The sequence below is a fragment of the Doryrhamphus excisus genome, chromosome 19 (assembly GCF_030265055.1).
Source record: "Doryrhamphus excisus isolate RoL2022-K1 chromosome 19, RoL_Dexc_1.0, whole genome shotgun sequence".
Classification (NCBI taxonomy): Eukaryota; Metazoa; Chordata; class Actinopteri; order Syngnathiformes; family Syngnathidae; genus Doryrhamphus; species Doryrhamphus excisus.
Window position 1 is genome coordinate 8,192,355 of NC_080484.1, and position 16,565 is coordinate 8,208,919.

Sequence of the window (16,565 nt, forward strand, 5' to 3'; positions counted from 1 at the left end):
TCTCTAATGGTTATTTTAAAATTCTGGTCTAAATATAGAGTGGCATGCTCAATAAACTGCTGCAATCTGACGTCCAACGGTCCAGATATGAACATTTTCACAATTTTAGATTTGTCTAGTTCAGGGGTCACCAACCTTTTTGAGGCCGTGGGCTACTTTGTGAGCACGGATACCTGTTTGCGGTGAACTTCCAAAATGACAAAACTGTACGGATCACTTTTTAGTATTCAGAACAAAAGGAATAGTAGCAGTAACACTATGCTCACATATCAATGTTAATTATTTTCCACAATAATGGTAACAAAAACATATTTTTTAACAAGAAAAAATTTATTTATGTGCTCACATATTTGAAAATCAGAGGGAACACCTTTCTGTGATTTTTTTCACCTGCCTAGTGAAAAAAGTATTTCGTTTTTCCAAAGCTGCCCTTAACAAACGGGCCTTTTCCGTCCTTAATGCGCTGCCAGGTGGGTAGCTCGCATTGAAGCTTTCGTGACAAGTTTTGAAGTGTCTCTCCACATTGTCGTCCCGCAAATAAGACACATACATTCATTCATTCATTTTCTGCCGCTTTTCCTCACAAGGGTCACGGGGGTGCTAGAGCCTATCCCAGCTGTCTTCGGGTGAGAGGCGGGGTACACCCTGGACTGGTCGCCAGCCAATCATAGGGCACATATAGACAAACAACCATTCACACTCACATTCATACCTATGGACAATTTGGAGTGGCCAATTAACCTAGCATGTTTTTGGAATGTGGGAGGAAACCGGAGTACCCGGAGAAAACCCACGCATGCATGGGGAGAACATGCAAACTCCACACAGAGATGGCCGAGGGTGAAGGGTGGAATTGAACCCTGGTCTCCTAGCTGAAGACACATACATTTTTCTTCAAAATACGTGAAGAAAAATTTTTCCTCCCAATCACTGTGGAAAATGTAAGTCCTTTTTTGCTTTTCTGCCATGTTTTTGGGGGCTAAATTGCACGAGTAAGCTAACTCCTCATCACCGCTGCACTATATCGGAAAAGCGGTGAGCGGACGCCTGCGCACACATGAACTTTGACTTGAGGTAAGAGTTTGTTATAAAATATTTTTGTTTTAATTTTTGATGTAAGCAATTCTGATTCAAAATTTAAAGCACAAAATAACAATGATAATTTGTGACCAGTGCTATTTTTAGAATATGCCTCGCGGGCGCTTTTAGTGGTCCACGTGGGCGCACGGGCGTTGGTGACCCCTGGTCTAGTTAGTGTGACTGATCCAGTGTATGCTTCATACACCAGTAAAGCCATTACTGGTGTGCTCATTAGCATTCTACCCATCCCGTCTCCTCTGGTCACGCAAACACCATGCACGCAATCATCCACTGACTCAGCCCATTTAGCAGTGTTTATTGTGTGACACCCCTCATTCACTCCGCTTGAAACATAACCTCATACCAAAAAGGGCTGGCTGGGGATGCACAGAATCAACTAAAATGTCGGCCTTAATTAGGATATTGCAACCAGTGGTTTTCCCCAGACACATGTTGCAGGAAGACGGGATTAAAGGCTCAATTAAACGTTACTGCTTCCACAGTGAATGTATTTGCAGTCTCAGCATGATGTTCATCCCAGAGGCGGTGGATAATAAAAGCACTGAAGAAAAAAAAATATTATTTTGGAGGTAAATAAAACAGTTGAGGACATGAAAACATTACAACACGTAATTGAAAGGACTCGACATCAAGGAAGGCTCTTCAAAATTAGCAATGTGGCCGTTCAATATTAAAAGAGAGGCTCGTATTGCCTTAATTTATTGTCTGATTAAAATTCAGCCTTTGCCGTCACCTTAGCAACTGCTTGGAAAAAAAAAAAAAAAAAGGTGGGCGGTATGGGGGCTGTGGAGCCAGCATGTGAGCCTGTTGGTGTTGCTTGCTGCAAAGTTTCATGTCCTCACACGCGTCCTTGTACTTGCGAGCGCACATGTACCAAACTGCTGCCATGAGATACCATCGATATCCAATACTGTCAAATGAAAAACATGTACAGTATCTCCATGTTGTGAATATCGTATAGACACAATATAATGACCACTGGTGCAATGGAATAAAAAATAGTGCAGGGAGATATTACTTATTTTTTGTAGACCTGCACTGCATCACAGTGAGAGCTGTGTCTAATATCTTTGTTACTTTATTTAGCTCCAGTACTTGAGGGAGCTCAGTGAATGGACTACAATACAATACAATAGCAAGCTAACAATACTATTAACCTAGGGCTAGGGAACGTTGCACATTTTCTAAGTGGCACAAACATCCGTAACAGAACAAAGTATGAAACTCTGGATCTTATACAATCAGAAAAATTATAACAAATACACAACTTTAGTTTGACCTCGTACGTCAAACTGACTTGTGATTTCTCACACACAGCCTAGTGCTCTCAACTGTAAGCTGCATGAGCATGAAATTTGTTACCTTTAGGGGACTCAGAGGCACATATATGTAAAATATGAGCAAGATTGGTTGAAAAACATGGCCGCCATCGACCAAAATAGGAACAGTGCCTAACAACTATTTGTCCATAAGTCATTGACCATTTGTTTAATAATAATGCTTTGGTATCTTACATACTGTATTTAGAGCACAGCCCATAGGGGGCGCCACAAAGGATGGATCAAAAGGGACCTATTATACAAATTTCCCAGCCCTTTGTATTGAGTTGTTTACTCAATAGAGCAGCTACACACAATAACCAGCACACAAAGCTTTATAGTTCTTCCAGAATCTGCACCTATTCAGTTGTATTTCTTTGGATTTTGTGGTTCCCGTGAAAACGGTCTGTTTTAATGTATTCCACACGCATAAATTTAGCATCCAATGGAGCGCCGATATCTAGTTCCTACTCATTTTGTCAGTATCGGTGCTGTTATGATGCCAAGTTTTGGTGTGCATTCCTAACCAAAATGATCAATGTTGCCGTTCTATGTCTATCATCACCCTAACCCGGCTGTGTAACCCAGCATGATACACTACAATTCTGCAACACTGCAAACGTTCATTTCAGTCATTATAGGTTATCACATGGTTTGTCTGTTATCAGGCCAGGTATCAGCACGCGGGGGCATGATACTGGGCCTGATACCAGACAAACCATGTGATGATCTTATTATCACATACTATTTAATCATGAGCTTATTATCACATACTATTTAATCAAAAGACCATTTTGTTTCCAGAAAATGTTCAGTTTATTACATGTATTATATCTAAACAGTGTAAACACAACAATTGCAAAAATATTTCAACAATAATATTTTATCAACAGTCTTATCTTATCAATGTCTGACAATTAAAGTTCCATTAATCAAGTTTGAGTTTTTTGGTGACTGGAGAAGCACTAAGCACTCGTGTGCTGTTCTCTGATTGTTTCACGGGCACGATACCAGAGCAGCGCGCTCTGAGTGGACAGCTACGGGGGCTGATACTGGACATGGTTAAACTCTATATTTTATCAGTATCACTGCCCTGGGCTTTGACACAGTATCATTTCGGCCTTTTCCCGTATCATTCATGGGCGGTTTCTAGGGTACAGGGCCAATTAATACTGTAGTATGTGATAATAACTGTTATCCTTCTTGTATCGAACGTCTCCACTGTAGTCCTAAAGTCGTGGTATCGTGTTGTCTTCTGAGAATGTGATATAGGATAACTTGAAGGCTGTTTCCATTTTAACACACGGGGACATTCAGTGCTCTTAAACGCATTCATGATTCCACCCCCATTGCGGAATTGTCACACCTACGATGCTTATATCTGTACACACGTACTAACATGACCTGCATCTTGTATCTTGGTGAAGATTACAGGCTGGCTAGTGTGTGAATGACTAATATGCTCTCTAGACTCAACAGATGTAACCACCTGTATCCCTCCATGCTGGATCTCTCTCCCCTCCTCTCTGTGTCTCTGCGCTCTTTAGCATCGCCAGTCAGGAGATGCAATATACTGTATCTGCAGTCTGGCTGCAATGGAGGTTTCCACTCTATACCCCCCCCCCCACCCTTTCCCCTCATCTCCTATTCCCTCCCCTTTATGCTTCTCACTCTCTTCTCTCACGCTGTTGAGCTGATGTGATTGTTTTTACCTCACATACATGGAAGGCAAGGGGACCACTGCAGCTCTCTCACTAGCAAGTGGAAAAGCAGCAAACGAGGGAGCATGAAAGGGATTGAGAGGAGAGAGAGGAGGAACATAAACAAAAACACAGGGACAGCACCGAGCATGCCTGCTGAATATGCATGTGTGGCAGCTCCCAGGCCCCCTTTCCACTAATAACTGTCATTTCCCTTTTTAGGTGTGTGATGATGACATGAACCACATAGACACCATCAGGTAGGCTTCTTTTCCCTTCTGCACACATCCTTCATCACACCCACGCCTTCTCCCTGTGTCCTCCCTCCCACTCTCCCTCTCTCTTGCACTGTCTTCCCTCCCTGGCTTTGCTGATTCTTCTTCTTCTTCTGCTGCTGCTGTTAAAGTGGCAGATCAGCGTCAGCCGAGTGTGCATGTGCTGCTGGGGTTTTCTCGCTGCTTAAAGGAAGAGCTGGTTGTACATATTGGAGGGAGTTTTCTCCACATTCCCCCTTGGGCCGGGTTTTTATCTGTGCGTCTACAGGATGAAGCTGTGCTTGAGTGGGAGGTACTGCTTTTTATCTTTTGGATTTGGACAGTAAAGCTGTGTGTGTGTGTGTGTGTGTGGATTGAAAGAAACTAATGCAGAGGTGCTTTTCTGTTACTTTGATTTAGAGTGTTTTCATGGTTGTATGCAGGGGGGGAATGCACTGCATCATGCTGTGTGTAGCTCTCCTGTAAATATATATATATATCTAAAACAGTTAGTTTTCCATTGTCTTATATATGACTGTGCACGATTCTGTGCAGTCACCTGTCGGAATGCTTCCAGTGATTAATAACTCTGCATGATAGCAGCGCTCCACCGCTGTGATGATACTACAGTATCTTACATACTTGCATGCAAGCCTTCAATTAAAAACACACACAAACTCCAATAAATGCAAAGTTTAAATCGTGCATGCAGGATTTGCCCCCTGCAGGAAAGATTCATTGTTGCACACGCATGCATGTTTTAATTACGGAAATAGATGCCTTTTGTTTAGGGTTATAGACGCCATTATGACAATTTCAGGCAGATTAGAGCGCTAATTAAGGTTCTCGGATATGTGTCGTCAATTGTCATCAGCTCTGTGTCACCACCGTAATTGAATTATGGCAGCCCTCCCAAGATAAACAGGGGTAGTCCCCGTGCTTTTTAGAGCAAGCAAGGTAACCGGGTGGGGGGTGGGGGGAGGTGGGCGGCCTTGAACGACAACATGTGACAAGGTTAGGCCCCACTGCCTGACCTTCCCTACACCCCCCACACCCCCCCCCCCCCCACTGTGCTCGCCTCCATCTCTGAAAACAACCTCCACTCTGTACATGATGAAATGCCGTGAAATCTATTGCCCCCCTTGCTTTCTCGTTCTCTCTCTCTCTCTTTCTCTCTCTCTCTCTCTCACAGTGTCTGTCTCTCCCTACCTCCTTCCCTGGGCCGGCCCGGGGTCCCGCCTCTGGGGCCTCGTGGCAGAGATGTCGATTTTGCATGCAGCTAAAGGCATCTTCACTGATGTATTTAAGTATTGCACAGTTGACTAAACAGCTGCAGAAGTGCCTGCAGAGTCGAGTGCATCTGTTTCATGGTTTACTTTTCATTTCAAAGCAAAATGATCCCATAGGGAAATGATGCACATTCATTTGTCCGGGCTCAAACTGTCACCATGAGAAAACCTTGACAAGTTACCATTCATGACAACCAGAAGTTCATCATTGTGCAGTAACAGTAACAGTAACAGTAACAACACACAGTGTGAACTACAAGGGGGCTGACAAGACATGTGATGGAGAGTGAACAAGAAAGAGAGCTTCTTTGCTAAATGTACTGTTTAGGTAATTGATGGTTGGAAAATCCAATAATAATGATGCATTCAGGTATATGTTACTAACATTAGCATAGATGTGCTATAATCATATTTAATCAATTGTATCGCTACTACTATACTGAGCATCGAAACCCAAGTTACCATTTTTGGTTCTATGGTTATCATCACATTCCCCCCTTGCTTGTTACTTTTACACATGTTTTTATCCACTTGTGTGGTTAACTTTGGAGCGTTTTTGAGTGTGAGTTGTCCTCATGTGCCCTGTGATTGGCTGGTGACCAGTCCAGGGTGTACCCCGCCTCCTGCATCTAGAGAGAAAGGACAGGGAGAGTTGGCAGCAACACAAAAAATAACTTTGACTGTCCAAATCATTTAATTGTGTCAAAGGTAAATTAAATGTAAATAATACTCTTTGTGACACTATTACTACACTGCAAGAAAGATTAATTAATTAATCACATTTTTTAACAAAACCTCATTGTTCTACTTTGATCTTAATAAACATTTCCAAAGAGTCATCTTCAACCATGAACATCCCAACCCTCCCCGCAGACCACTCGTCCGTACACAGACAAGATATTGTGCATATTTCAAGTTGTTTTTTGTGTGATATGAAAGATTCAACAAGAAAATGGTGGCATGGATTAAAAGTGCTCTATATTTAGCCAGATGTCCAGGCACTGGATGTTCAGCTCGTGGGTTAGGAATTACTTTTTAGTGCCTGGGGACTGAAATCAACACAAGAACTGAGCACTGATGTAGAACTGTACAAGAAAATACCATAGTATAGCAGTACTATGGTTCCATATCAATGAGGGATAGTGCCAAAGACTATTATAACAGTGTATTTATTTCTTGAAATATTTTTAAATAGAGTTATTATTTCAATGTTGTATTTTCTTATCCATCCATTTTCTATGCCGCTTATCCTCACTAGGGTGGCGAGGGTAAACTGCGAGGTGTCCAAAGTCAGCTGGGATAGGCTCCAGCAGTGGCGTCATTAGGCCTATTTTAGGGGGGCTTCTTATTCAGAAGAAGAATAATGATGATAATGATAGTAATAATAATAGGCTAATTAATAATATAATAATTATTATTATACATCTCTGTGTGGAGTTTGCATGTTCTCCCCGTGCATGCATGGGTTTTCCTCCCACATTCCAAAAACATGCTAGGTTAATTTGTGACTCCAAATTGTCCATAGGTATGAATGTGAGTGTGAATGGTTGTTTGTCTATATGTGCCCTGTGATTGGCTGGCAAACAGTTCAGGGTGTACCCCGCCTCTCGCCCAAAGACAGCTGTGATAGGTTCCAGCACACCCCTAAAAACTACTAAAATGGTGGCCTAAAACAATTGAGTATCTCTACTAAATCTGTCCAAAAGTGGGAAAGTTATATCCGGGTTCTAGTTCGTTATTTGTTTTTTGGATTTTTTTGAATGTCTACTACATTCATTCATATCCTGTGCATCTCCAGGGGGCTAAGCTTCCCCCTGTCCTCAGAACCTAGTGACGCCCCTGGGCTCCAGCATACCCACTGGAGCCGTAGTCACAAAATGCAAAATGACTTCCCAAATATGGCTCCTTGTGTGGCACATATTCAGTGTAAAAGCAATATAGGGGACGCGTCGGTATGAGTCGGTTCACGTTGCGTTTTGATACCTTCTACATACTAATGTTGCCTTTCTGTTGCTGTGATGTGAAGCTCTGTGACAGCTCCCTCAGGAGTCATTAAGTGGATCTTATCAGGTTAAGACCATTATGCCCCCTCTCCTTTGCCCTCATCTGCAGCAGCGGGTCACATTCATTCCTCATGTCAAAGCATCGGGCCAGCGAGGAAATGAATGGAATATCAGAGCTGCTATTTTTAAGTATTAATGGGAGCTAAAGTGGTTAACTTATGTGCTGGATCTCCCCGACAAAGAGGACAGTGATACAATTTTTAATATATCATTTTGTTTTTGCATTTCCCTCTATAGCTGTTAATATTACAGGCCACATTGAGACGCTGGATGATGTATCTAATAATAACGTGCACTTATGAAAGACAATGCCACAGTCGTCGTTGTCACGCTTAAAGTGTACACTTGTTATGTCACTTGTTACACTTTACATTCACAGCTTCACTCAATCACGTTTTTTCAAAAATATTAATTAAAAAAAATTAATAAATCATGCTGTTTTGTGGGGCGGCACGGTGGGCGAGTGGTTAGCGCGCAGACCTCACAGCTGGGAGGACCAGGGTTCGATTCCACCCTCGGCCATCTCTGTGTGGAGTTTGCATGTCCTCCCCGTGCATGCGTGGGTTTTCTCTGGGTACTCCGGTTTCCTCCCACATTCCAAAAACATGCTAGGTTAATTGGCCACTCCAAATTGTCCATAGGTATGAATGTGAGTGTGAATGGTTGTTTGTCTATATGTGCCCTGTGATTGGCTGGCGACCAGTCCAGGGTGTACCCCGCCTCTCGCCCGAAGACAGCTGGGATAGGCTCCAGCACTCCCGCGACCCTCGTGAGGAAAAGCGGTAGAAAATGAATGAATGAATGCTGTTTTGTGATTGAATACATAAAAAAAATTGTAATTACTACTTTTATTTGCTGTTGGTTGTTTCTCATCATATTATGACTTAAAAACAAATTGCCTTTAAAAAAAAATTCCTTAAAAACAAATCCTACTGAAATTACATTATTTTACAAGTTTATTCTTGTAAAATTTCAACTTTTTGTTCTCAGTAGAATGCTCTTTTTATCTTCATTTTTGACTTATTGTCGTGAAATCAGTGTACTTCATGTACGTATTGTGCAAGAATTGTATTATATTTTATTCCCATAATATTTCAACTTTATTCTTAGAGGTAGAGTTATCACTTTTCTCGCAACCTAGTTTTCCAAAAATTACATTATTTGTTGTTTTGTGTTTTGTTTCTCATATTACAAAATATTTTTTCTTTAATATCTCAACTTTATACTACTAAAATGGCATTTTTTTTACAGTATTCTCATAAAATTATGAATTTTTAAAAAATTGTTTCTTAATATTTTGGACTTTACTCTTGCAAAATTACTGCAGTTTTTTTCTTTTAGTTTTCTTGTTAAATGATACTTTTATTTTGGTCATTTTGGAACCCCCTACTGTATTTTTATAAGAGCAAGATACATGCTACCAAACCACACCAGTTGCAATGATTTAGGGTATGTGCACAAAAACATCAACAGAGATTCAGATCATTACCACTGAATTTAAGGCTTTAACAACGTTATGGAAAGAGTGTGTGAATTTAGCTCTTGGTTTCGTTGTCAGTGGGCTGATAAATGGACATAGCGTTTGCTCTAATAGTTGGGATGTTTATACACATACATTATTCATGTATATCTCATTTACACAAGATATGAAATCTACTGTTTCCCACTGGACTCTCCATGGTTGAATGGGTTTGGGAGGGGTTGTACATGACGTCATTGTCTATTTTACATAATTTGCCACGATGCATGTGCATTTAATTGTAATGGACGCTGTAGGAAACAAGACGGAGTGGCACCTGTTGAGCGGTGTTTCCTTCCATGTCAGACGGGAAAAAAAGTCACTTGATTTTGTCGTTAATGGCTTTTTTTGAATGTAGCTCTCCCATACCGTGTGGAAGTGGTACATTTTTGGCTTTTTTGTCCTTCTTCCCACATCATTTTAAAGTGTAGAATAAATTGGAGGATAACTACGGCTAACTTCTTAGCTTTTTATCTTTAATGTTTAAAGCCATGGCCGCTGAGCAATATCTAGAGGGCTATAATGGTATAATAATGGTATTTAGTTAAGCGGTATAGAAAATGGAGGGAATATTGAATCCCACTTTGCGGAAATTCACTTATAAATTGGGGTCTGCAACCAATTAACAGTGTTAAACGAGGGATGACTGGAGTCGCTGTCGCCCAACAAGTTGCGGCAGTGAAATACAGCAAAAATCACTTCTGGGTTTTTCATATTGATATATCTTATTCTAAATCGATGCTGAAAAACGGGTATTTGAGCCGTTTCGCTCTGAAAAAAAAAACAAACTCATTAGCATGCTAATCACAGTGTTGCCAACTTGGAAATTTTGTTTCTAAATATGGTGACATTGCAATCCCCCTTGAGGACATATTTTCTCAAAAGCAACTAGCGACTTTTTCTGGGGTTGTAGGGAGTTTTCTAGTATTTGGGGACTCAACAGTGAAAGCACGGATTGTTCTGCATTTTGCCCAATGCCCGGCACAAGCGGGCAGTGTACAGTCAGCTTCCACGCCACGCTGCCTGGATAAAAGAGGAGGCTGTGTTTATATTTTATTGTTAGTTTATTGCTGCTCTCTATTTGTAAAATAAAGTAGATTATCTTACAATTCTTGGGGTAAATACAAGCTATTACATACAGTATATTCAACACAAGAGTGTCATACTCATGAACCACACTTAGTGAGTGTTAGCCATAGAATAAACAAAGCACAATCTGTTATTAGCTGTTCAATTGTGCTAATTAAAAAAAAAAATTACAAATTTTTTTAAGCTTCTGCTTTTTTCCTACAGTATTTTACAACATCATATGCAAATGAAAACAACCAATAGCTGCTCTCCTTACTGAAAATTTGGCAACAGTGGCTTCCTGTGTTAGCACTATGACTTGAAATGGTTGTTGATGTAAGCACCGTGAGCTTAAGTATGTAAGTATGCTCGTTAGCTTAGCTCCCGGCACAAACCAAAGCTTGTAATGACTTGAATGAATCGGCGGATTGTCGCTTCATATTCTTTTTATGAACAAGACACTATTATTGATTTTGTCTTGCAGCGCTTGGCTAGAATTCAAACAAGCTTTTCCAGTTTTAGACCTCATATAATTATTATACCCCAATTGGTCCTTTTATTTATGACATTAAGAAGTTACATTTGTGTTTTTGACCTTCGTTCATTCCTTTTCTTTATTTTCGAGCATGATGTGTACACATGTATAACTTATTATTGTCCCCTGCTGCTGGTAATGATGTTGGTGATTGGTGTGAAACTGCTTAAATCGATCAATACCGGGCAGGAAAGTGGCGTCATTTAAGAAGTCGCTGTTGAGTCATGAGCTGGGGGTGTAAAGGAAGGGGTGCATTGCAGAGTGATGGTCTTTGCCTTTTTGCGTGTCTCTGTTTGTGATGAGTCAGCCCCTCAGGTCCTCCTCGCTGTGATGCTGAGCTCTGAGGCACTGATGAGGGCTTTTCTCGGAGTGTGAGCCTGGCTAATGTCGCCGTCTTCCACTCTTCAAACAATGACATTTGTTCCGTCGCCCTTCGTGTTGCACAACGTTGGTTAAAGCTAGAAAAGGCACGTACTTTGTACTGAATGTTTGCAAAGCGTTACAGAAAATCCAAATTATTGACAGAAACTGGACTTGCTGACACGTTTGTCTGTGCTTTTCACACAGAACTCCATATGACGGCATGACTATATTATATTTATGCGACACATATGATCATATTTATGCAACACGACAGAATGTTAGAAGGTAGTGTCGGGTGTCCTCACACATGGGACAGCAATACGGGAGAAAATAAATGCCGGTTCTGGTGATCACATCTGGTGCCTGTCTTTCTGTACAATTACTGACACCTAGCGGCCAATGTAGAATACTACATGCACAATTAGAATGCTTCTTCTGCCTTTCGGTTTTAGTTCATTTAGCCATTTTTATGCTTGAAAATGCTTCTGTGATGTAGCAAGGAACAAGGTTTTGTTTTTTTTCCGTGGTCGCGCATATCAGAAGCTTTCCTTATCCTAATGCTAGCTAGCATCATGTTGGCTAAACCCTCTGTTGTTATTTTAGAGAGCAAGTTCAGCTTAAAGGAAGAAAACATTTAAGTTTTTACTAGCTTTCTGTCATGTTAGCGTACCATAAGTTGATTTATGCTTGCTCCGCATACTTTGCAGACCCAACAGAGGCTGGTAAATGTGAGCTTAATATGCAAATAAAGCATGCTTTGGTAGATTTGTTGAAATACTGTCCATTTTGGGGCTAAGGCAGGGGTGCCCAAAGGCCATTTACGGCCTGCGGCTTGTTTATTATTGGCCCGTGGCACATTGTAGGAATAAAATTAAACAAAATGGGGGGGAAATAGAGCAAACAGGCACAATATAAAGAGAAATATATATAATTGATATATAATACAGTATATGTAATATAATATATACAGTAAATATCTAATAACAACACAGAGCTTTATTTTCGATAGCATTGCAGTAATATTCATAGGCCATTGCTTTACATTTGACTCACTAGTTTTTATAGTATTATATTGAAGGTCATTTGTTTTTCTCTATATTTTGGTTCTCCCCCCCCCCCCCAGAGGCCACGGCACCCTTAACATCCTCTTATATTGCCTCATGGGCCAGCCAGTTGGCTGTTAGCAACAGTCTGACAACGAATTAACAGTCTGACTCAGTGGCGTCACTCTGGCCTATTTTAGGGAGGCTTCAGACCCCCTAAAATGTTCTTAAACCCCCCTAAATCATTTGATTTTTTTACAAAAAAAATCTCTAAAAAATTTATACAATTGGGCAAGAATAGGAGTTAAAATAAATATTCACATTACCTGTCATTAATTTATAATCATAAATCTGTTCATTTCCCTTTATTTTATGGTGTAAGGTAGAGTCCATGTTTTCCCTGTAGCTTGTTGCATCGTGTGTACCTACCTTTGCAGCACACAGAGCCAACTATTGACGAGAGCAGCAGTAGGAGAAGAATGGATATACGAAGGTTTTTCAAAAAAGTAAATAATCATCACTGCTGGTAGCAATTAGTTAGCTCCAGCCCACCGTTAACAGCAGATTGAACCATGAACCAAGCATTTCCCATTTTACAAAAAACAAAAAATATATAAATTCATGGAAAACAAAGACGTATAGGCGATCTCGGCTCACATCTTTTACCTCTGTTGTTTTGTGGCCAAGATGTCAATTCCAGGCATAAAGGAACACTGCATATGCTAATTAGCTAGCCAATAGCTAATATCATGGTCCTGGTTGGAGTGCCAAGTGTGCCCTGCGCTCTCTTCAGCCTTTGGGGGCACATTATGAATGCACACTACGGGTTACTGAGTTGAACTGATTCCACTATGATTCATTTATCATTATTGTGAGTGGATGATAAAAAAGTTATATATATATATATATATATATATATATATATATATATATATATATATATATATATATATATATATATATATATATATATATATATATATATATATATATATATATATATATATATATATATACATACATACATACATACATACATACATACATACATACATATATATATACATACATACATACATACATACATACATATATATATATATACACACACATATATATATATATATATATATATATATATATACATACATACATACATACATACATACATACATACATACATATATATATATATATATATATATGACCCCTAAACTACTACTATGAAGTGGTACAGGAAATGGACGGCGGGGTATATCCTGTATTCGGGGGAAAAAAAACACTTTGCATTACCTCATAACCACTTTTTTGCTTTTCCCTCTCCCCCAACTTTTAATGTCGTCATCCTCCTCCTCTTCCGCCTCCCTCTCTCCGCTTTGCATGTCAACGCTGTGAAACCCTCTCAAAAGCGAGCATGGCTTGAGTGGGCGGCTGGCAGCCTAGTTTTGAACGGTTTGCTGTGAGTGAGGAGGCTCAATTAAAGGGGGAAGAAGGAGCGCGAGGGATGGAGGGATGGAGGGAACGAGGGAGGGAGGGAGCACCTGATGTAGCCTGAGATGTCCTCACGTTTTATGGCACTGCGTTATTTCCCTTCCTGGGAGACGAGAGAGGGTTCTTGACTGTGTGTGATGCTGCAGTATACAAACAAAACATGCAGGGACACTTTAAAAACGCCATGCCTCCAGCCACCGGTACCCCATGGTGGGCACGTATCCTGTGCTGGTGTGTGATGACTCAGAGGGGAGCAGCTGGAGAGAAGGCTCGGGTGGCGATGGCGGGTAGAGTCGAGGTGAGGTTTGGAGGGCTGTCACCATCTGTCGCCATGCCTCCTCAGTCTGCGGCATAAATCACCCGACCAGGATTGAGGCGCTGGTGGATCAACACATTTCTTTTGTGAGGACACTTGTGTGTATGTATGTGTGTGTGTGTGTGTGTCCAACAACCCCTCATTATTGGCGGACCTGCAGGCACACCTGTCCCTGCAGGTCCGTTCCTTCTGAGGGGACGTTATCAGCACTCAGATGAGAGGATCACTGATCAAAGTGGGACTCTGGTTTAATAACCTGCACCAATCGTCTGTGGGCTGGCGGCTGCGTCTGCACTGCACACGTCATCCAGACGCAGAAGGGGGGCGTGCCTGAGGTGGCTGCAGAAGAAGTGTTTGTTTATCTACAGTATGTCACATACTTCCTTGGTTTAGGTCATATACACTTTTTTTTCTCTTAATGTTGGGACTTTATTCTCAGAATCACAGCTTGCAGCGTGGGTTCTCTCACGGCTACTCCTTCCCCATTCCAAAAGGTATGGATGTGAGTGTGAATGGTTGTTTGTCTATATGTGCCCTGTGATTGGCTGGCGACCAGTCCAGGGTGTACCCCGCCTCTCGCCCAAAGACAGCTGTGGTAGGCTCCAGCATACCCTAGTGAGGATAAGCGGCATAGAAAATTGACGGATGGAACGTTATTCTACGTTATTTTTTGCAACATTATTCTTGCAAAATGGAAACTTTTTCTTGTTAGATTACAAGTTTTTGGCTTGATATTTTGACTTTATTCTTGGGAAAGTACTGCTGATTTTTCCAGTTTGCTGTTTTTAGTTATGTTTTTACAATGCGGCCCAACAAAAAAACAGCCACGGGCCACAAAGGGCCCCTGTCTTGCACTTTGGACACCCTTGTGGTAGAGGCTTAATTATTGGATGAAAGGGCTTCTTTGATATTTTGTAAACCAACGCATATAAATATACTAAGATGTCTTATTAGCATGAACGTTTACTCTATTTTTTTCTGTTGCTTTTTTATTTATTTCATTTTTCATTTCAACTTAATGCTAATTAACTAACATATTTTTTTTGTTCTCGTAAAATAGTTACTTTTTTGTGTCTTTTTTGTGTCTCTTTTGGCTTTATTCTCGTAAAAAAAAAATTCTGCTCTTTTGTTCTTGTATTTATGACTTTATTCCCACAATATTTTGACTTTATTCTTGTAACATTATAACTAAGGATGTCCAATATTGGCTTTTTTGTCGAAAACCGATATTCTGATATTGTCCAACTCTAATTTTTTTTAGAACATGACATATCTCCTGTTGTGGAATGAACACATGTGTTGCATATACAATCTGATACCGATATCAATTTTTTTTTTACTGATATCGGGACCGATAATTATTGGACATTCTTAATTATAATTTTCTTTGCAACCTAATTTTCCAAAAAATTTCATAATTTTCATAATATTTTGAAAAGAATATTTGAACTTGAAGTTACTAAAATGCCTTTATTTTTCCTTATCATATTTTGTTATTCTTTTAAAATGACCTGATTTTTTTCTCAGTATTTTGACTTTATTCTTGAAAAATGACTGCAGTTAAATCATCTTTTCTTCAAACCCAGCCACACTTTGGACGCCCTTGCCCTATAGGGAAATAGCCCAGCCAGTATTAATGATGAAGTCATTGTAAACAATAGTACGAAAAGTTTCACACCAACAACTCAGTAACTCAAGCAACATTTTAAAGCGCATGCAGAGGTTTATAAAGTTTCTCATGTTTTGGGATGTTTGACCATTGTAGAAAACAATGCTTCAATACATGCCAAAGTAAGTGTTTTCTTATTAAAAGTGTTAATAATATGTTTGTTTTGTTTGGCAGGTAGAGCAATCAGTAACTCTGCAGGCCAGGCTTAGATGGTCTCCTTTGGGACTCTAACACACATGTCAGCTGCTTGTGGTCGAGCCCTTTGAACACATGACAGGGAAGGAACACAGACAAACCATGAAAAAGATATACATTGGCAAAACAGCCTTAAAAGTCCCCCGCAATGGCGGCAAACATCTGAAAAAGAGGTAAGAGCCACCGTCATTCCACTTGTCCTCATTTTCATCTGTTTGTCCACTCGTGCGCCCACGAGGTGTCTCTTCTCGCCATCCAGTCGCACTAAACCATCCTCAGCCAACCCCTCTTTGAGGCTGAGAGTCATGTTGCTTCGTCATCCTCTCAGCGCAAAGAAAGAGCCCTCATTACGTCTGACTCAGCGTCCGTTCACAGTCGAGGTCAGCAATGGGAGATTTCTCCCGTCCCTCGAGTTACTCGACGTAGACTCATCCCAAATCAAACAACAAACACCAGCATTCCCTCGACAATGGCGGTTAAAGATAAGCAGAGGTGAGCCCAGTGGGGGCTTCTCGTCAGCTGAGAGATGTCGGTTATTTCCTAGAAGTGCTTCCCTGCTGTTTAATTTTATGAAGGGAACACAGAATGATTTGTTTTGTTTGTATAAACATCCATTCGAGGTGGAGATATTTAATTGTGT

General features: G+C 40.6%; 1 protein-coding gene across 4 annotated transcripts in view; it reads left to right on the forward strand.

Annotated features, from left to right (window-relative positions):
- si:dkey-174m14.3 (uncharacterized protein LOC563117 homolog) overlaps window positions 1-16,565 on the forward strand; it is a 37,937-nt gene that overhangs the window by 6,902 nt on the left and 14,470 nt on the right. The window contains exons 2-3 of one of the 4 annotated variants that reach the window (XM_058056966.1): window positions 4,343-4,380; window positions 15,905-16,098. In XM_058056966.1, coding sequence (XP_057912949.1) covers window positions 16,001-16,098 — 98 coding nt within the window. In that variant the 5' untranslated portion in view covers window positions 4,343-4,380; window positions 15,905-16,000. Of the gene's footprint in view, window positions 1-4,342; window positions 4,381-4,438; window positions 4,688-15,904; window positions 16,099-16,565 lie in introns of those variants that run through there. The other 3 variants (XM_058056965.1, XM_058056964.1, XM_058056967.1) reach the window with 3 other exon arrangements.